Raw genomic sequence first — 21382 nt, forward strand, 5'->3', positions numbered from 1 at the left:
AAATCGGTGTCATAGAGGAAAATATAATCGTGCCGACATTTTCATTTCTTTCATTAGAAAACACATTTTATTTACAAAAAAATATCATTTTAAACGGGCGACTCTGAGGGAAATATTCATTTACATGTGTATGATTTCTAAGTGCTATACACTAGTATAACCGACGTTTATTTCCGCTTTTCCCAGCCCGAGCCGGTCATTCCGGTGAAAGACGCCACTTCCGACATGGCCATCATCTCGCGCAAAGGCAGCCAGCTGGTGCGCAAACACAGAGAGCAGAAGGAGCGCAAGAAGGTGATGTCTCCGTCTCTCACTTCAGCTCTTACGGATCTCTACGCTTTACTCGCGCTTAGTTTGGTTTATCGTACATCGTTCCATGTGTGTGATTTAAAGCCATCAGATCATTTATTTTTATTATTATTATTATTATTATTATTATTATTATTATTCACAGTCTCCGATATTATTGGTATTATCGATTTGCATATTCCGCTAATATTTAAGGTCCTTAAAAAGATCTGGATACTTTAAAATGGTAAAAATGATTTGTTTCTACGGAGTTGTTTTACTTTGTAGGAAACACGGTTTAAAGAATACCTATACGTATAAAGTCTGCTTGTATTCAGAGTCCTATCCGTACACTGTTGCACAGTAAACGTGTGAACTGACGTGGACGTTCGTTCCGACACGTTTCTCTCTTTCACTCTGTTTACTGGACCAGGCTCAGCACAAACACTGGGAGCTCGCTGGGACCAAACTGGGAGACATCATGGGCATCAAGAAAGAGGAAGACGGCTCTGGCGCTAAGCCTGTCGGAGAGGACGGGGCTGTGGACTACAAGTACGTGTTCACCACGCGCTCTCGGAAACTCCGTGACGTCTTTACGGATCGGCGCGGGAACGAATCGGTATTTCGTCCGGGTTTTTATGGTTAATCGTTTTGCTCTCTCCTCTCTGTAGGACGGAGCAGAAGTTTGCTGAACACATGAAGGAGAAGAACGAAGCCAGCAGTGAGTTTGCTAAGAGGAAGACACTCCTGGAGCAGAGACAGTATCTTCCCATCTTCGCCGTTCGCCAGGAGCTGCTCAACATCATCAGGTGTTTAGATCTTTACTGCAGGTTACATGTTTCTAGCCACACCCCCTTGTTTTAACACGCTATCGTTTCTAACGATGGTAACAACGTTTGCATCGAAACGTGTAATAGTTTGCTTAACGCTTCGTCTGGCGTCTGTTTTCATTTTTATTTTTTTCGTTTACGTCATGGCGCAGAGACAACAGTATTGTGATCGTGGTGGGTGAGACGGGCAGCGGGAAGACCACGCAGCTCACGCAGTACCTACACGAGGACGGCTACACCAGCTACGGGATGGTGGGATGCACGCAGCCACGCAGAGTTGCAGCCATGAGCGTGGCCAAGCGAGTGAGCGAGGAGATGAGCAGCAACCTGGGAGAGGAGGTGAGCTTCGGTTTTTACTAAACGCGCTCAAAGCCCGTAAACGCTCTGTATCTTGTTTTGTATATTTTTACCGTGTTGTCCGTCTTTATTGCAAGACGACGTACAGGAAGAGTGCGTCGATTTTCCGAAATAGAATTTTATTATCTTGTTTTACCTGAAAAAGGGAAAAGAAACTGTTCTTTCAGATAATGCGTAAATGCCACAAACACCACAGGGATTATTTTACAGATCAACACTGACACCTGGTGGACGAAGTGAGAATTACATGTCTGCTGAGAAAAAAAATACAGATCCGTTTGTTTGTCTATTTTCCACTTTAGTCCTTAAATGGCTCGTTATGTCGTAAAACATGTCCAGTGTCACTTTCAAGGTTGTCTGTGATCTGAGAAGGTATCTATCTGGGAGAAAATGGCACTGAAATCCATTTGAGGGAAGGAAAAAACCCCCCCAAAGATGTTTAAATGGTTAACTCACTGTCTGCTGATATTCTCTAGGTTTTTTTCTTTGTTCTTCTTTATTAAAAAAAAGAGGGTTTTTTTTGCATGACCGGTCCTTTTTAGGATATTCATAGACCCTGGGCGTTTTTATTGAGAATAATACTATAGGATATGTACATAATGCATATGTATACTCTATCATCTGTACGCTCACATGTGTGTTTGTGAGTTATAACGCCGTAACGCCTGTCCGTGTAGGTCGGTTACGCCATCCGCTTCGAGGACTGCACGTCGGAGAAGACGATTATTAAGTACATGACGGACGGGATCCTGCTGCGAGAGTCTCTGCGCGAGTCCGATCTGGACCACTACAGCGCCGTCATCATGGACGAAGCGCACGAGCGCTCGCTCAACACGGACGTGCTGTTCGGCCTGCTCCGTGAGGTCGGTACAAAACACTCCCACCTCGCCCCAGAGCATCCTGGGAGTCTGTGTTTAATTCTGCGGCTGAAACGATAACTCGAGTCTTCGGGTGTAATCGTTTTCTCCGGGAATAAAATAAAATGTCAGACACTAAATGACTCGAATTGTTTAGCACTACTCATTGTATTTACCTCCTTTTTAACAGGTTGTGTCCAGACGCTCCGACTTGAAGCTCATCGTCACGTCGGCCACCATGGACTCGGACAAATTCGCGGCGTTCTTCGGAAACGTTCCCATCTTTAACATTCCTGGAAGGACGTTCCCTGTGGACATCCTGTTCAGTAAGGTACGATGTGTTCCTCTCTCTCTCTTTTGATCTCTAGTGGAAGTTTTTTTTTTTTTTAGTCTGAAGGGTGTTTCTAAAGCTGTGTGCGTGTGTGTGTGTGTGTGTATATAGACTCCTCAGGAGGATTACGTGGAAGCTGCGGTGAAGCAGGCCTTGCAGATCCACCTCAGCGGCATGGCGGGAGATATTCTCATCTTCATGCCTGGCCAGGAGGACATCGAGGTGAAATATTACCAAGATGAAGAATAGAGTTTTTTAGATTGAGAAATCTTAAACTATCGTAAGCGTTTGCGATATAACGGCACGGAAACGCAGCCTTAGGACCGTATTTTGTGTCGCCGCAGGTGACGTCGGATCAGATCGTGGAGAGACTGGAGGAGCTGGAGAACGCTCCTGCACTGGCAGTCCTGCCCATTTACTCCCAGCTGCCCTCAGACCTGCAGGCCAAGATCTTCCAGAAGGTACCGTAATCTGCCCCACCTTCCTTCCCGACCTGCAGATAGAACAACAACAAATATGACGCAATACTTGCACGGCCCTTGTAGTGTTAGTGTTTGTAGATCTGCTTCATTCAGTCCTTTTCCTGTACTGTTAAGGCACGAGGCTCGACATGTTCTGCAACTTAGAAGATAAATACACATAGCTGTAACCGACATGTCGTTCCTGTACAGCGCCACGCCGCTAGCAGGTTTGTGAGCTTTGTCTCCGTTTGTGTCTCAGGCTCCAGACGGAGTCAGGAAGTGCATCGTGGCCACCAACATCGCCGAGACGTCTCTGACTGTAGACGGGATCATGTTTGTTGTGGATGCTGGATATTGCAAACTCAAGGTATTAGACGGCTGTGTCTAATTTTTGTCCATTTTGATGACGATACTTCAGAGCATTTTAGCTGAAAACGTGTGTGACGTGCAACGCTGCAGTCTCTCTTAACTGTTCTTTTTTTAATATCCGTTTGTTCAGGTGTTCAACCCGCGTATAGGTATGGACGCGCTGCAGGTTTATCCCATCAGCCAGGCTAACGCTAACCAGCGCGCGGGCCGAGCCGGGAGAACCGGGCCGGGCCAGTGCTACAGGTAAGATGCACGCGCACACATGCACACCAGACGTAATTAGCGTAGTTGTATTAGACTCCTGACGTTTGAAGCATAGAACTGAAGAGAGCAGGACGGAGCTGAGAAGTCAGTCAGGTGTGTGTGTGTGTGTGTGTGTGTGTGTGTGTGTGTGTGTGTGTGTGTGTGTGTTAGCTGGAAAATTTAACCCACACAACCTGGATGATAAACTGGATGACTGACTGTGACTGGCTAGCTACGATAGCTAATATCGGTGATATTAGACTATTAAAGTTGGCAGGAGGACATGGGGGTGTGTCCTAATTAGCATATTCATGTATATTCATTCTGCATGAGTCCTGTAAATCAGCTGTCTGACTCTTTTGCCCCCCCCCGGTCGTCACGTGCAGGTTATACACTCAGAGCGCCTTCAAGAACGAGATGTTGACCACCACCATCCCTGAGATCCAGCGCACGAACCTGGCTAACGTGGTGCTGCTGCTGAAGTCTCTGGGTGTGCAGGACCTCCTGCTCTTCCACTTCATGGATCCTCCACCTGAAGACAACATGCTCAACTCCATGTACCAGCTGTGGATCCTCGGCGCTCTGGACAACACGGGTAAGAACGATGCGGGTCGTAAAAGGCGTGGACGTGGGTGTGGCGTGTTTTCGATGAAGGATAAAGGCGTGTCATGATCATTACGTCATCGTCTTGTCGTAGTCAGTAATTTGAGGGATCGAGCCGCGTGAGCCCTTCACTAGCGGGTTAACGATCTCACCCGAACGCATCCGATACACACAGAGATTAATCAGACTTTTACACACAACACCAACCTAATATCACAACCTGCTCCCGCACAACATGACAACATGACGCCAACGCACGAGTGAACATGGACTTCAGTATGCCGCTAGGTGGAACAGCAAGTCGCATCGTGAATACGCCGTTTCCGTAACAACGCACTAAAACACGCACGATGAAGAACTAAAGCATAAAGAATTCACAGTGTTGTATTAGAGTCCGTTTTATTTACCGCTTTTTTTGTGTGGTTTTATTTTATTTATATTTTGTTTATTTAGGATATTTATCTTTTTTGATATTCTAAAGTCTGAATATTCTTAAGAATTCAAAGTTCATCACTCTTCTGTTATCGTTATATCAGCGGCATAAACTGCTCTTAAAACGGCAAAGCGATAATATCGTTTATCGCAATTATTTGTGGGACGATATATCATCCGACAAATGTAGTCAGTAAACCCTGACAGGTCTCTCTCTCTCTCTCTCTCTCTCTCTCTCTCTCTCTCTCTCTTTGTCTGTCTCGTTGTCTGTCTGTCACTCTCGTTGTCTGTCTGTCTCTCTCGTTGTCTGTCTGTCTCTCTTTCTCTCTCTGTCTGTCTGTCTCTCTTTGTCTCTCTCTCTTTGTCTGTCTCTCTCTCATTGTCTGTCTTTGTCTGTCTGTCTCTCTCTTTGTCTGTCTGTCTCTCTCTCTCTCTCTTTGTCTGTCTCTCTTTGTCTGTCTGTCTCTCTCTCTCTCTCTTTGTCTCTCTCTTTGTCTGTCTCTCTCGTTGTCTGTCTGTCTCTCTCGTTGTCTGTCTGTCTCTCTCGTTGTCTGTCTGTCTCTCTCGTTGTCTTGTCTGTCTCTTATTGTCTGTCTGTCTCTCTTTCTCTCTCTGTCTGTCTCTCTTTGTCTCTCTCTCTCTTTGTCTGTCTCTCTTTGTCTCTCTCTCTTTGTCTCTCTCTCATTGTCTGTCTTTGTCTGTCTGTGTCTCTCTCTCTCTCTCTCTCTCTTTGTCTGTCTCTCTTTGTCTGTCTGTCTCTCTCTCTCTCTTTGTCTGTCTCTCTCTTTGTCTGTCTGTGTGTGTCTCTCTCTCTCTCTCTCTCTCTCTTTGTCTGTCTCTCTTTCTCTCTCTCTTTGTGTCTCTCTCTCTCTTTGTGTCTCTCTCTCTCTTTGTCTGTCTCTCTTTGTCTCTCTCTCATTGTCTGTCTTTGTCTGTCTGTCTCTCTCTTTGTCTGTCTGTGTCTCTCTCTCTCTCTCTCTTTGTCTGTCTCTCTTTGTCTGTCTGTCTCTCTCTCTCTCTTTGTCTGTCTCTCTCTTTGTCTGTCTGTGTGTCTCTCTCTCTCTCTCTCTCTCTCTTTGTCTGTCTCTCTTTCTCTCTCTCTTTGTGTCTCTCTCTCTCTCTTTGTCTGTCTCTCTCTTTGTCTGTCTCTCTCTGTCTCTCAGGTTCTCTGACACCGACAGGTCGTCTGATGGTGGAGTTTCCTTTAGACCCAGCTCTGTCTAAGATGCTGATCGTGTCCTGTGACATGGGCTGCAGCGCCGACATCCTCATCGTCGTCTCCATGTTGTCCGTGCCGACCATCTTCTACAGGCCGAAGGTTTCCTTTCACTATCCTCGTTCTCATACGGTCAAAGACAAAACCAAAAAACTCCTGAGTGCATAAATTATTTTCACTGCTTTGAAATGACACCGGAGTAAATAATAAAAAAAACAAACAAAAATTTTTTTAATGCTCAAAAAAAAAAAAAAAAAAATTGGCTCTGCACCTTTTACCTGAATTTAACAGATCAGGCTAGATCACTAGATGTGGAAATGATGTGTTGTGTTGCTCCCGTCAGGGCCGAGAGGAGGAGAGCGACCAGGTGAGGGAGAAGTTCGCTGTACCCGAGAGCGATCACCTGACCTACCTCAACGTCTACCTGCAGTGGAAGAATAACAATTATTCCAGCATCTGGTGCAACGAGCACTTCATCCACACCAAGGCCATGCGCAAGGTACAGACTCGTGACCACCTGTCCGGTAGATAATCATGGCTTTCTCTCGTTCTGTATTGGTGAACATTGCTCACTGTGTGTGTGTGTGTGTGTGTGTGTGTGTGTGTGTTACAGGTTCGGGAGGTACGAGCTCAGCTGAAGGACATCATGGTGCAGCAGAAGATGAACCTGACCTCCTGTGGCTCTGACTGGGACGTGATCAGGAAGTGCATCTGCGCCGCTTATTTCCACCAGGCGGCTAAGCTGAAGGTGCGTTTCACACATCATCATCATCTTCATCATCATCAGGCGCTTTTTTCCATCGCTGACTCTCAAAACCAGTCCGATCCAAAATTATTGGCACCCTTAGTAAATGGGATTGGGGAGGGAGATTATCTCTGGGGTTATTTAGCACAATGCCAAACTGTAAATAAAACAAAATCCACCACAACCCCCATATTTGAGCAAAACCGTGCAACAATTATTGGCAACCCTAGAATTTCTGGCTTTTGTACTCGCCTATGTAGTAGGATATTTTCGTTTTTTTCATTTCATTTTAAAAGTCAAGACAGCTTGGTGAAACTGTGCGCACAGGCGGATTCTTTTACGAGTGTAAATGTTGTGTAATGTGTGCGTTTGCAGGGTATAGGGGAGTACGTGAATGTGCGCACGGGGATGCCGTGTCACCTCCACCCCACCAGCTCTCTCTTCGGCATGGGCTACACCCCCGACTACATCACCTACCACGAGCTGGTCATGACCACCAAGGTAACATCCCCTCCCCTCCCCTCTCTCTCTCTCACACACACACTCACTCTCTCTCTTATGCCTCATTGTAGCTTTTGTCATATTCAAGGCTGCGTGGATTGATTTCTTGATTGCTTTCTTCATCCCTGAGGGCAAATTGTTTAGTCACAGCAGAAAAAGATGCTGAACGAGACGGTGCATCGGATTACAAGGCCGTTACGAAAACTCACAAGCGCGCCTAGTTCACAAGCACACGAGCGTAAATAACTGACTCGATACAGCGCAGAAGGTCCGTCAAATCAGTTTTTTTTTAATTTTTTATATCAAAGGTCGAGTTTGTGACGTGTAGAAGTGTTTCCAAACCTTCTGACATCATCTGACGTCGTCATACACGCCGTGTTCTTTTAAAGACGCCTTAGAAACGCACTGTGGAGCAATCACATGATGGAGAACATAAAGCTCTGTAAGAGTGTATGCCAACTGTAAATAAAAACTTAATATTCGTTTTATTTAGTTTATTGTATCTGTACCGTAGTTCATCTCTGAATGTTGTGAAATCGATCCAGCTGGTTTTTTCTTCTCAGAAGGGGCGATGTCGATTACACCGGAGCCGAAGATTACACGCAGCTCCTTTGATCATTCTGTGGCTCTTTTCTCGTGGCCGTTTTGTCTGGTGTGATGTAAACTTGCAGCATGAGAACGTGTGTTAACGTTGAGATTTGTCGTGTGTGTTGCAGGAGTACATGCAGTGTGTGACGGCGGTGGACGGAGAGTGGCTGGCGGAGCTCGGCCCCATGTTCTACAGCATCAAACACGCAGGAAAGAGTCGACAGGTACGATCCGACGCTCGGCATCGGCGTCTTTCTGACGATCGTCTTAAACCGCCGCCTTTCTGCTCGTGTCTTCATCTGTTGGCGTAGCTTTTCCGAGCTAATGTTGTGCTGTACTGCTTTAACGTTAAGACTTTGCTGAGAGTCTAGTTAGCTTTAATGCTGAACACGAACAAAGCAAAGCTTTCCGCCAGAAATGGCCGAGTTAAAGCTAGGTTAAAGACCATGACACAATTTTACAACAATAGCGGTGTTTATCGTGTCTCTTTATGAGGCGCCGATTAGAGCTGCGCGATATTGCGATATAATGTCGATATCGTGATCAATTGGCTTTTTATGACACCGCTATGGGGAATGTCGGGGAATGTAGGAAACCGTTAACCAGAATTCAAATAAACATTTTACAGTTTTTAAAAGTAAAACTCCTTGGGTGCCTTTTGAAGATCATATTAATTGTAAAGATTTTTTTCCTCCAGCTCTGGACTTTATAGAGGACTTTTCCGTAATGCGGCCATAAAACTTTTTATTTCCGTTTTTTTCCCCCCCTCAGGAGAATCGTCGGAGAGCGAAGGAGGAGATCTCCAACATGGAGGAGGAGATGTCTCTGGCCGAACAGCAGCTGCGAGCGAGGAGAGACGAGCAGGAGAAGAGGAACACGCTGGGCAGCACGAGGTACTGGCATTCGTACGCTGCACTCGTTCACTTTCTCATTAGCCGTATAAACCGTCCGCTCTCGCTCGCTTTCCGAATCTTCCCGTTTCGATATCGGCCCGGATTCTGCTGCGCTGAACTATTATCAGACCTTTTCCTCAGGCTCCGTCCACCCTGCAATCTCTCTCCTTCTCCTTCTCCTTCTCCTCCTCCTCCTCCTCAGCTCCATGATGAGCTTTTCTCACCTCTCGTCTCTGCCCGAGAGGAACAGAAATAATATTGACTCCTGGCTGACCTCCATTACTGTAGCGGTAACGCCGCGGCGCAGGAGTCGAGCCCGCCTTAATTTTCCGATTAATCCGAGAAATTAATTTCACACACATCTGCCAGTGCCACAAAGGGGAAGAGATAGGGTAAAATTTTTTTTAAAGATGACACGTTATTAATTAATCAGTAGGTTTTCATCTCCGAATCGAAGCCGGCTGGCGGTGGCGACGATCGCGTTAAAGGGGGAAGATCTGAGTTTTGATTTCCGTGACTGCAGGATGTGGTGATTAACGTGGCGCTCGCTGTCTCGCTCTTGGACATCATCAGGATTTAAATAAGAAATCGGTGTTTAGCGGAGCTGCCAGAAACTGAACGTGCGGGATACACTAAGCACAGCAGCTTAAGGGCCATTTAAATTAAATTGACTTCTAAGGGCATATTTTTTTTTTTTCATATAAATGTACAACTCCAGATGTTAAACCAGAGCAATAAAGGTGTAAGGATGACGGACACGAGAGAAAAATGATTATATACACACTCTCTCACACACACACACATTATAATTATAGACTTTCCAGCACTGGGGCGATACTTCACTGCACTGTTAACCACAAACTCCTCCCTCGGAAAAAGTAGTTCCACCCCAGGAGGGAACGATCCGACAGATTTTGAGTGAAATACGATTATTAACGGCGTGCACTAGCTGACGAGTTTGGCGTTAAAAGGATTTGGATTCTTTTCCCCGAGCACGCACTCCGGATTTCCGTACGGCTGCATTGTGACCACGTCCGCCGTTGAAAGCGCCATGTGAATAGAAATGGAATGGAATCGAGTACGTGGGCGGTACTAGAAGGGGTTCCGGACAAGTGAAAATAGTAGTAATTAGTGTAGTCTAGTACGGTGATTACTCTGGGTTAAGTAACGTGGAGAAGAACGCAATCAGGTGTGTTGTGATGAAATCAAAAAACTTTATTAAAGAAATTTCTAGACATTGTGTTCTAGTCCAAGGTGTAAATTTTTTTGTGACGGTGGAGAATTCTTCTGCGGAGGGACTGAAATCCCTTTATGCTCAGTCGTACGAGTGGGTGGAATCTCAGAATGAAATGTTTATGATGATGACTGGAGGTCAGTAAGTGAAACTGCTGTATTAAAGGAATAACCAGTCAGCGTCGTTTGCTTTATCTGTGAATAAATAGTATTTATAAATATATATAGTACTCTGTGAAGTGGAATTTTATATCGTTTGCTCCTTCTCTCTGGACAGGTCCATAAAGATCTGCACCCCAGGCAGGAAAGAGGAAGTTCCCATGACTCCAAAGCGAACTCCTGCACGCTTCGGCCTTTAGGCCACACCGTGTCGTCCTGCTGTTTTCAGAGCCGGTGAAGGTGTATATCCCAGCATGCACCAGCAGTAGGAGCACTTGCATCAGAGAAGAGTAGGAGAAAAAGGTGGTGGTGGTGGTGGTGGTCTCCTCATGGCTTGTAGTTTTACTGCAGATCTGTTTTTCATGTTACTCACATTTCCTTTAATGTCTGTGAGTCTTTAGGGCCTGTGTATTACACTTGTTTGCATACAGATAAAAAAAAAAAAAAAAGAAGAAAAAACATATGCCTTTTATTTTTTTGTGTGTGTTTTCAAAGCACCGACAGTTGCTTACCATTTCTATTTAAAAAAAAAGTTCAACTGTGCTCCGTTTTTGTCCTGTTTAGCTTGGTCTCGGCGCTCTATACCGACGCTGAGCTTTGTTTTTGCAGTTCGGTGTGTCAGAAACCCTCAGTCGTTTCACACTATTCATGAGACGTATCCACATCGTTGTAAATACGCTGAACATAAAACGTTTTAAAACAGTACAGTGGTCAGACATTTTTATGATATGATGGTCAACTACTCATCATGTTGTGTGATTAAAAATAAACACCAGCCCATTTCGACGAGACTGTATCTCCGGAAGGCTCCACTGTGACTCTGGATGCCCCAATTTTTTTTTTTTTTATTTTAATTATTAATTATTTTTAGCAGCTGTAAATATTGGATCTGCAGTAAAAAAAAAAAAAAAAAAATGCTGGAAAAAAAATCCCTGTCAACCATAATAAATGTAAAGGATTTAAATGGTCATGGAGTATGCTGTTTTTTTTCTTGTATTTCAATAAAGTTGTAAGACGTTTTATCATGGGGAAAAAAATCTCTATGCACGCATACATTTAAAGCGGCTGTAAACCAAAGTAATACGAGTATTACAACCAGCCAACGTTTTTGACCAGATCAAATGATAAAGAGCTGCAAGCAGCAATTAAGGGGGCCAAGCATTGTCTGGCCCCGCCCCTTAACAACGGAGGAAGACCAGAAGCCGTCGAGCTCACCAGCACTTGTTCTCGAAGCGATGTAGTAAAATTTGCAGGCATAACTTAAAGCGGATGCTCGCTTAGTGTCACTGTTTACCAATTAAATTTAGTTGTTCTGTTCAGATTATAAACAAGTCCTAGCGCGTGTGCATTTTTATTTGTCCCATAATACCGTCCAATTCCCAAATCAGACGTCGGTTAATTTCCTGTAACAGAGGCTCTGACTAGCTGTAATTGAAATGAAGGTTTTATAATAACGTCCTTGTTTTAATACGTCATCGTCGTGACTGACGAGCCACGCTTTCTTTAGTTTTATTAACTTTAAGAAACGTGGGGGAAAAAAAAAAAGCTAGGCAATGGCTGTTTCTAGCTGCTATGAGTAATAACAGGAGTGTCTTGTCTTTATCTAATCATTCACAAAAGGAAATTGCTGTGGTATAAGTTGAATAAAACACCTCAGGAAAATAGCCCTATTACAGCACGTCCACTTTGCATGTGGTTTATTCCACTTATCCCGCAGCCGTTATTCAGTCTCCCCACTCGGTAACATTAACGGGTGGTTTACGGATAGACGGGTCAGATTTACATCTCAGTAGTGGTACTGGCTTGTACACGGGCCTCGGCGAGAAGAGGTTAAAACGCCCCCGTTTTATTTTTCCGACTCTTCTCTGCCTCTGCACACCGAGAGCAAGGTTTCATTAAGTCGTTCTTTTAAAGACGGTCTTGTGAAGATTGGAAATGGTCTCCTGCACTCGTTTAATTGGGACAAATCTTGTAGCGCAGGCTGACATTTGCGAAATCCCTCGACTGCGTGACGGTGGCAGGCGTCACCTTTGTAAGCGATTTATGCTGGAGGCCTTTGTGGCGATGAAAGGAATTAAAATGGCGCGCGTGTCACCGGGGATGCGAGTCGGAGGATTAAGAGTAAAACCGGACTTCTGAGAGGATCCGAGATGCGCGAGCCTGTTGACTCCGATGCGGTTTGGTACAGAGGGAGGAGGGTTTGTGTGTCTCCGTCCAAACACTTCAGCAAATGTGATTACAAACCTAATAACGGCACAAACGCACTAGGTGGGTCGGACGGGGGGGCACCCCAAAGTGTCGGCTGCACTTTTAATTACCCCCGGTCTTGTAACGCAACGTCCTGATAAAGATAACGAGCCTTTCTTTCTTTCTTTCCGTCTACAATACCTCTGTCTGTTGCCTCCCAGTAATGAACAGCCTTCTGGGATCCAATTACAGCACGACTCCATCTGAGGTCTGCTCAAGACATAACTGCAGCCTGATCCTCGTCTCGCACGTCTCTTCCGTCCCTGCTGCCTGTGACTCTCGCTTGATGGGATTTTTTTTAGAAAGCGGTGTAACCACCGATCCTGCAGAATCTCTCTACAGCCATTAAACGACCTGCTCATGAGCACAGAAACCCAAACGAGGCGCAGGGTTACGGTCAAATAATAATGATTTAAAAAAAAACAAAAAAACCCACACATACATTTATGAGCAAAGACATTCCTAGAAGCGAAAGGCCACAAACATGAAACATTCTCATACTACTAGATTACCTGGTTAAGGGTTAGTGATCAATCCCCAAATCACCAGCGCACCACCTCTATCCGGATGATCTCCTATAAGAATCTCAGTTTGTTCATCGCCTCATAAAGCACCGAGGATTATTTTCATTTATACCACAGCGCCGCTGAACTCCTGGTTTCGTGCTTGTTTATGGAATTAAATTTGTGCCCAAAAGTATTGAATGTAACTTTTTTTTTATTTTCCAAGAAAAACAATGAGCTCGGTGGCAAAAATGTGGCATGGTCTTCGAATAAGCGGCGTTCTTCGTTAACAGCTTCCTTTTCGCTAATCGTGGTTTATGAACACGCTGCTTCACAATTTTAAAGTTTTCGTTTGTGTGGGCGGGGCTTAACAGTGAATCACTCTCATTGGCTAGTGAGATTCCGATGGAGAAATATTAATTACAAGATAATATACTGGCCGAGTAAGTAAGCAATTTCCACTACAAAGTACGAACGCATCCAGAACGCTCTTCTGAAATCCACGTCATTGAAGTCTCTACTTCCAGGTCGGTCGTGGGTGGGGGGGGGGGGGTGGGGGGATTCGGGGGGGGGCGTTCGTCCGTCCAGTCCGATTTCATCGTTTTCAGTTTCAGAGTGTTTTTTTTCTCTTCTTTCTATATTTACGTTCAACGCTTTTGACACAAATGTAACTCCGCACAGTAACGGCTCATTCGCAGGGAACTGTACGGCGGACGCTGTATAGAGACACATCAAAGGACGTGCGTATCCGTCGATCTGTGAGGAGTTCTCCAGCGTCCGCGCTGAAGCTGTAACTACGTTTTCCGACATCTTCAGGACGGAGGAGTGTACGCATTATTATTCAGTGAATAATAATGAAAAAATAAATAAATAATAATGATTATATATATATATATATATATATATATATATATATAAATATAAAAAAAGGGGGCCGGTGAGAGAACGCACGTTTAACAGGAACAGGAAGTCGTTTCAGGGAACTTTAACGCACGTTGAACTATAAACGCACAAAATGTACGACGTGTCTTTAATCGAAAGATGTCGTCGCTGGCAAACTGCTGCGGTATAAGAGGAATAAAACCCTTCAGGCGGAAAACTACTACAGGAAAATAACGAACCTGATTGTTGATTAGTTTCCTATAAAAGCACATCCCGAAGTGTTTTATTCTCATGACGAATGGGATAACGTCGTGATATGTCACTCGCAATCAGATTCAAGATGGATGCGTTATAACAATAATAATAAATAGTAATAGTTATGATGATTATTAGAAGTAGTATTTACAGTCGCAGTAAGTGTACAGGATTGACAGTAACCCAGAATGACAGAATTAGCCTTAAACGCTGCGCTCTGGGAAATTTCAGGGCTTTAATAACAATTATTGGCGTTCTTTACTTTTCAGAGACACCTTAAGTGTTGTGTATTGAGTGCTGGGTGAGAGAGAATGTCGTTTATTGATTTTGCCAGAGCAAAAAAAAAAAAAAAAAAAAAGCAGGACGGTGTCCTCGTGCCGAGATGACGTCTCGGAGATCACGTGGTTATGCCTCGCCTCGGCTCGAGCTCGAGCGTGACGTTAATGTAAATATAAACGATCGACACGTGATTCGTCACAAACATGACACGCTTTACACACTACAGTTACGTGAACAAACAAAATGTCACACGAAACACCGGTAACTTCACACAAACCGTCGGATTTATGTTCAAAGAAACGAACAAAAAAAAAAAAAGATCAGACGTGAAAACAGACACTAGATGTGTTTAAAAATAAAAATAAAAATCCTTCCCTAAAGGTTTTCAAATCCCTCCAGGATTGAAAAGTTTTCATCTCGAAGCCTCCGAGAAAATTTTATGACAAATGTCAAAAAAAAAATAAAAAATAAAATTACATTAAATATCACCGCAGCGAACAAACACGCAGAAAGCTGCAATAACGGCTCACGTCTTCCCTTTTACCTCAGAGCAAAACAAGTTTGGAGATGATTAACACACACTGACACTCGGCCGCCTGCCGTTCTGAAGAATGAAAACCGCGCTCGTTTTTTCGCCGCTAAAGAAAAAACGCCATTATCTGATATCATCCATCATAACGCATCATGAGATTATTCAAGTTTAACAGGTTTATAAAATAAACAGAGGTAAATAAACAAACCCAATTCTCCATCAGTTCTATTCAGATCTTTTCTCCATCAATCCTGTATTACTTTAGAAAGAGTCTCAGTGTCACAGAGAAGCCCTGAGATGTTGTGCATTCAGAGAGCGCTGTGGTGTAAACTCCCAGCCGTGCGGCCTACGCAGGGTTCTTCTCTCCAGTGCCCTTCGAGCGACTCGCCGGGCCACTTCAGCGGCGAAACTGGATCCGGGCGTGGCTCTGCACGCGCACCTCAGCTCCGCTCCGGCCGCACCGCCGGAGGCTTCTTCCTGCTCACGTTCTCCCGCGGAGGGCCGAAGATTCCCGATCTGAAACGCGGCAGGAAAAACCGAAGACGCATCTTTTATTAAGAATTTTCTTTGGAAAGCAGAAAATGTCAAGAAAAAACACAAAGACGATGAATTCAGTAACATCAGCTATGACTTTAGCAAACTCGTACAGGAATTTCGCAACCTGGTCTTACTTAGCAATGAACTTAGCAGTGTTTTATATACCACATCATGAACTTAGCAGTGTTTTATATACCACATCATGAACTTAGCAGTGTTTTATATACCACATCATGAACTTAGCAGTGTTTTATATACCACATCATGAACTTAGCAGTGTTTTATATACCACATCATGAACTTAGCAGTGTTTTATATACCACATCATGAACTTAGCAGTGTTTTATATACCACATCATGAACTTAGCAGTGTTTTATATACCACATCATGAACTTAGCAGTGTTATATAATACCACATCATGAACTTAGCAGTGTTTTATATACCACATCATGAACTTAGCAGTGTTTTATATACCACATCATGAACTTGGTAATGTTTTATATACCACATCATGAACTTAGCAGTGTTTTATATACCACATCATGAACTTGGTAATGTTTTATATACCACATCATGAACTTAGCAGTGTTTTATATACCACATCATGAACCTGGCAATGTTTTGTATACCACATCATGAACTTGGTAATGTTTTGTATACCACATCATGAACTTAGCAATGTTTTGTATACAAAATCATGAGCTTAGCAGTGTTTTATATACAAAATCATGAGCTTAGCAATGTTTTATATACCACATCATGAACTTGGTAATGTTTTATATACCAAATCATGAATTTAGAAATGTTTTATATACCACATCATGAACTTAGCAGTGTTTTATATACCACATCATGAACTTAGCAATGTTTTATATACCACATCATGAACTTAGCAATGTTTTATATACAAAATCATGAACTTAGCAATGTTTTATATACCAAATCATGAACTTAGCAGTGTTTTATATACAAAATCATGAACTTAGCAATGTTTTATATACCAAATCATGAACTTAGCAGTGTTTTATATACCACATCATGAACTTAGCAGTGTTTTATATACCACATCATGAACTTAGCAGTGTTTTATATACCACATCATGAACTTAGCAGTGTTTTATATACCACATCATGAACTTAGCAGTGTTTTATATACCACATCATGAACTTAGCAGTGTTTTATATACCACATCATGAACTTAGCAGTGTTTTATATACCACATCATGAACCTGGCAATGTTTTGTATACCACATCATGAACTTGGTAATGTTTTGTATACCACATCATGAACTTAGCAATGTTTTGTATACAAAATCATGAGCTTAGCAGTGTTTTATATACAAAATCATGAGCTTAGCAATGTTTTATATACCACATCATGAACTTGGTAATGTTTTATATACCAAATCATGAATTTAGAAATGTTTTATATACCACATCATGAACTTAGCAGTGTTTTATATACCACATCATGAACTTAGCAATGTTTTATATACCACATCATGAACTTAGCAATGTTTTATATACAAAATCATGAACTTAGCAATGTTTTATATACCAAATCATGAACTTAGCAGTGTTTTATATACAAAATCATGAACTTAGCAATGTTTTATATACCAAATCATGAACTTAGCAGTGTTTTATATACCACATCATGAACTTAGCAGTGTTTTATATACCACATCATGAACTTAGCAGTGTTTTATATACCACATCATGAACTTAGCAGTGTTTTATATACCACATCATGAACTTAGCAGTGTTTTATATACCACATCATGAACTTAGCAGTGTTATATAATACCACATCATGAACTTAGCAGTGTTTTATATACAAAATCATGAACTTAGCAATGTTTTATATACCAAATCATGAACTTAGCAGTGTTTTATATACAAAATCATGAACTTAGCAATGTTTTATATACCACATCATGAACTTAGTAATGTTTTGTATACCAAATCATGAACTTAGCAATGTTTTATATACCAAATCATGAACTTAGCAATGTTTTATATAGCACATCATGAACTTAGCAATGTTTTATATACCACATCATGAACTTAGCAGTGTTTTATATACAAAATCATGAACTTAGCAATGTTTTATATACCACATCATGAACTTAGCAGTGTTTTATATACAAAATCATGAACTTAGCAATGTTTTATATACCACATCATGAACTTAGCAGTGTTTTATATACAAAATCATGAACTTAGCAATGTTTTATATACCACATCATGAACTTAGCAATGTTTTGTATACCACATCATGAACTTAGCAATGTTTTATATACAAAATCATGAACTTAGCAGTGTTTTATATACCAAATCATGAAATTAGCAACCTCATCTACAAATTGAGCAACATGGTACAACAGATATAAAAATTCTACACACCCCTGTTAAACTGGCAGATTTTTGTGATGTAAAAAAATATGAATCCAAGATAAATTGTGTCAGAATGTTTTTCCAGCATCAACATTGATTACGATGTATAAAAATGACGATCAGAAATTATTTTACATAAAAAAGTTACAATAACCTGGTTGCACTGGGTTTCACTTAAATTTTACACGTTGTAATTTCTGAATGAGGATGGAAACAATCTTTTTTTTTTTTTTTTTACATCACAAAAACCTGCCATTTTAACAGGGATGTGTAGACTTTTGATATCCACTCTATATTAATTCATGAAATTAGCCACTGCATCTACAAACTTATGAAATTAGCAAGCATGTAGATGAATCAATACAGAATTAAGCAACCTCATCTATGAATTTAGCTACCCTTTTTAGGAATTTAGCTACCTCATCTATGAATTAAGCAACCTCCTCTATGAAGTTAGCCAGCTTTTATAGGAATTCGGCATCCTCGCCTCAGAATCTTGCAGTGTTGTCTATGAATTTAGAAACCTCTAAAAGGAAGGAAGGAATTTAGCAACCCCGTCCCTAAATTTAACAACCTTGTGTATGATTTACACAAGACACAAGACTTAGACTGACACAAATTCACCAATCCAGCAACCTTGTCTATGAATTTATCAATCTCGTATAGAAATGCATGAACATAGCAACCTCACCTATAAATTTAACAACCCTATGAATTTTTATCAACCTTTTACACAAATTCATCAATTCAGATACCTCATCTAGAAATCTAGCCACCTCGTCTAAGAATTCATGAATTCGGCAACCCTGAATATAAATTTAGCAAACTCATCTATGAATCCAGCAGCCATGTGCACAAATTGGTGAATTTAACAACCTCGTCTAAGCATTTAGCAAACACATCTTTACGCTTCGCGTACGTTTTGCCGTTCACGGAGTCCAGTTTTAGTGACAATACGGATATGGTCTATGCTCTCAGAGCTGCTCATCACATTCAGCATCATGCTGCTCGCCTCTTTCCTGTTCCTGTCAGCCTGACCTACCCTTCCAGCCTGGTTTGGTTTCTCTGTTAGCCTGCCCTGCCTCTTTACCTCCCTGCAGCTCTCTGGATCTCATGTAGCCCCTGAGGCCACGTCACTGCTGGACACAAGTGCAAACAGTCAAATGTCACAGCGGAGATCATCAGCTTCCTCGGGTGTAACGAGCTCTCTGTAGCACAGACTTGCAGCAAAACAAACAAACAAACAAACAAAAACCAGTCAATTAACAAACTATGCATCTTTTCTTCCTTTAAACCAGGGCTGCATATAAATGACCGCTTTTTAAAAGAAGAAGAAGAAAAAAAAATCTTTAAACCGTCACGGTCTCTTGTTTCCGAAGTTGTCGTCCTATCTGGCAGCTTTGCATACGCAATCGGCTCTTTGACTACTCCCGCAGCTTTGCTAATGCTTGCCCTTTTGTGCCCGCTAATTCCGCCCGGGATAAACAGGTTTTGTGCATGCAAAATTATTCGCGCTCGCATATAATTAGCCGGAGAAACAATTAGGCGTGTGAATAACAGTCCGCAGCGGTGCGTTATGAATTCTGGAGTGCGAGAATGAGGCGTTTGTGGATACCCGGGAAAGCAAAGCTTATCAAATAAAGCTTGATAAATGTGCACTGAATGAAACGAGTCAATCATTCTAATGTCCAAGAGGAGCCCTGAGGAGAATAAATAAGCAATCAGGACCTCATGTGGCGCGAGCAAATGAGCGTGAGGCACAATTAGGGAGGGTCACATTCACACGGGGGTCTGAGTACACCAAACACTCTGATGAGATCAGACGCATGAGTGTGTGTGTGAGAGCGAGAGAGAGAGAGAGGGAGAGGGAAGGAGAGAGGGAGAGGGAAGGAGGGAGGGAGGAAAGTTGAGAAATGAACTCAAGATGGAGTCTACAGCACTCTAGGTCTACCATTTATCCCAGTTTTGGATAAAGTGGGCCCTTAAAAGTCAGAAAAGCAAAAAAGATCAAAGTACAAATGTCACACACGGTGTAAGAAGAGGACGGCTGAGGAGAACGCGGGCCCGACAGATGAACGGGCCCCACAGCACGCGCTTTCAAAGGCAAATCAGAGTTATTAACTATTCAACCACATAAAGGAGGTGAAGGCGTGAAAGGTTGCGGACCGAAGCACTTTTGCTTCACTGCATTAAGAGCTGCTCCGGCCCTGTGTGAAAAGAAAATAGATTGCCTCCCAGTAAGACGGCTGCGTGTTTTGCCCCCCCCCCCTTCCCTGTACACCCCCCCCCAGCTAATAACAGCAATCTGCTCTGAAAATCTAATCCCGAGTACCATTTACGCCACATCCGCATATAACTTCTGCCTGGAAAAGCGTAGAATACGAGTTTGAAAAAAATATATATTTTATTCCCTGATATCCAAATAAACAGGACAGGCTCTCTATCAGCCGGAGGGATGTTACAGCAAGTGAACCAGAAAGAGCAAAGTGCTAATGAATAGTGGGTTGTTGGTTGTTTCTTTCTTTTTTTTTTTTTTTTTGGATGAAAGCATCTTATCAAAGCAATGTTCTTTTTATTTCTCTTCAAATTTTTGCGCAGGGAAAGTGCCAGCAGTTTAAGGAAAGAGTGACTATAAACTGCTTAGGGCAAAAGTTTGCAGACCCTTATGCCAAAATAAAGAAGAGATTTAAAAAATAATGATAATAATTGAATCTAAAACAAGATGCATCAGGATTCACATTCTTAGTCCAATAGTGCATGTTTAGATAGCAATAGTTAAACGATCACCAAGTGACCTCAGTGTCCGAATGTGCTGTTCTATAAATATAGCCTCAAGCAGCAATCTGCGGGGTCCAAGCACCCGGTGGCCAGTTTCAGTGCCAAGTTAAATGGTAAATAGCGCACTTATATGGCGCTTTTATCCAAAGCGCTGTACACTGGTTCTCATTCACCCATTCACACACACACCAGTGGTAGCAGAGGTGCTAACCATGCAAGGCGCTAACTTGCCATCGGGAGCAACTTGGGGTTCAGTGCCTTGCCCAAGCACACTTCGGTATGTGGAGGCACGTGGGCCGGGAATCGAACATCCAACCCTACGATTAGTGGACCACCCGCTCAACCGCCTGATCCACAGCCGCCCATGTTACACTGAACACCAAAAGAAACCGTAGATGAACATAATGTTCAAGCTTCAAGACAGTAACTCAATGCTAACCCTCTGAAATGCCTCACGAAACCTGATTGGCTAAAGATGGCGGCCATGTTTTTAAAGTAACCCAGTCTATCACGACAAACGTCAGCTAGATCGGATTTACGGTTCGCGAAAAACAGCTATTTTAGCGGCAGACTTCGCCGACGTCCTCTGAAGTGGATCCGTGTTCGCTCAGCTACAAGAGCGTTAGTGAGGTCGAGGTCGGGTGCCGATGTTGATGTGAGGAGGCTCTAGATTCAGTCATCCCAAAGGTGTTCAGTGGGGTTGAGGTGAGGGTTGTGTACAGAACACTCGAGTTCTTCCAAACTTATCACACCATGTCTTCATGGAGCTCGCTTGAACAGGTTTGGGCTTCGTAGTTCCACTGAAGGGAAATTCAGTTTGCATGAGGAGATTTGAGATTCGTAAGCAATATAGCAGACACATG

At 42.7% G+C, this 21382-nt stretch overlaps 2 protein-coding genes across 10 annotated transcripts in view; one reads left to right on the forward strand and one right to left on the reverse strand.

Moving 5' to 3' along the window:
• Nucleotides 1–11076, forward strand: part of dhx38 (DEAH (Asp-Glu-Ala-His) box polypeptide 38) — a 19332-nt gene extending 8256 nt beyond the window's left edge. Inside the window, exons 10-27 of the mRNA XM_017478096.3 lie at nt 187–294; nt 722–840; nt 960–1097; nt 1271–1457; nt 2153–2338; nt 2523–2663; nt 2775–2885; nt 3008–3124; nt 3384–3491; nt 3624–3736; nt 4123–4331; nt 5935–6089; nt 6331–6486; nt 6601–6735; nt 7108–7233; nt 7950–8045; nt 8593–8714; nt 10225–11076. Coding sequence (XP_017333585.1) covers nt 187–294; nt 722–840; nt 960–1097; nt 1271–1457; nt 2153–2338; nt 2523–2663; nt 2775–2885; nt 3008–3124; nt 3384–3491; nt 3624–3736; nt 4123–4331; nt 5935–6089; nt 6331–6486; nt 6601–6735; nt 7108–7233; nt 7950–8045; nt 8593–8714; nt 10225–10306 — 2409 coding nt within the window. The 3' untranslated portion in view covers nt 10307–11076. The remainder of the gene's footprint in view (nt 1–186; nt 295–721; nt 841–959; nt 1098–1270; nt 1458–2152; nt 2339–2522; nt 2664–2774; nt 2886–3007; nt 3125–3383; nt 3492–3623; nt 3737–4122; nt 4332–5934; nt 6090–6330; nt 6487–6600; nt 6736–7107; nt 7234–7949; nt 8046–8592; nt 8715–10224) is intronic.
• Nucleotides 11077–14380: 3304 nt separating this feature from the next.
• Nucleotides 14381–21382, reverse strand: part of LOC108270982 (polyamine-modulated factor 1-binding protein 1) — a 186844-nt gene continuing 179842 nt past the window's right edge. For 7 of the 9 annotated variants that reach the window (XM_017478086.3, XM_017478087.3, XM_017478085.3 and 4 more), the window contains one exon: nt 14384–15320. In XM_017478086.3, the coding sequence (XP_017333575.1) occupies nt 15245–15320 (76 nt within the window). In that variant the 3' untranslated portion in view covers nt 14384–15244. Of the gene's footprint in view, nt 15321–18783; nt 18962–21382 lie in introns of all 9 variants that reach the window. The other 2 variants (XR_001813781.3, XR_001813780.3) reach the window with 2 other exon arrangements.

Source organism: Ictalurus punctatus, chromosome 10, assembly GCF_001660625.3.
Source record: "Ictalurus punctatus breed USDA103 chromosome 10, Coco_2.0, whole genome shotgun sequence".
NCBI lineage: Eukaryota > Metazoa > Chordata > Actinopteri > Siluriformes > Ictaluridae > Ictalurus > Ictalurus punctatus.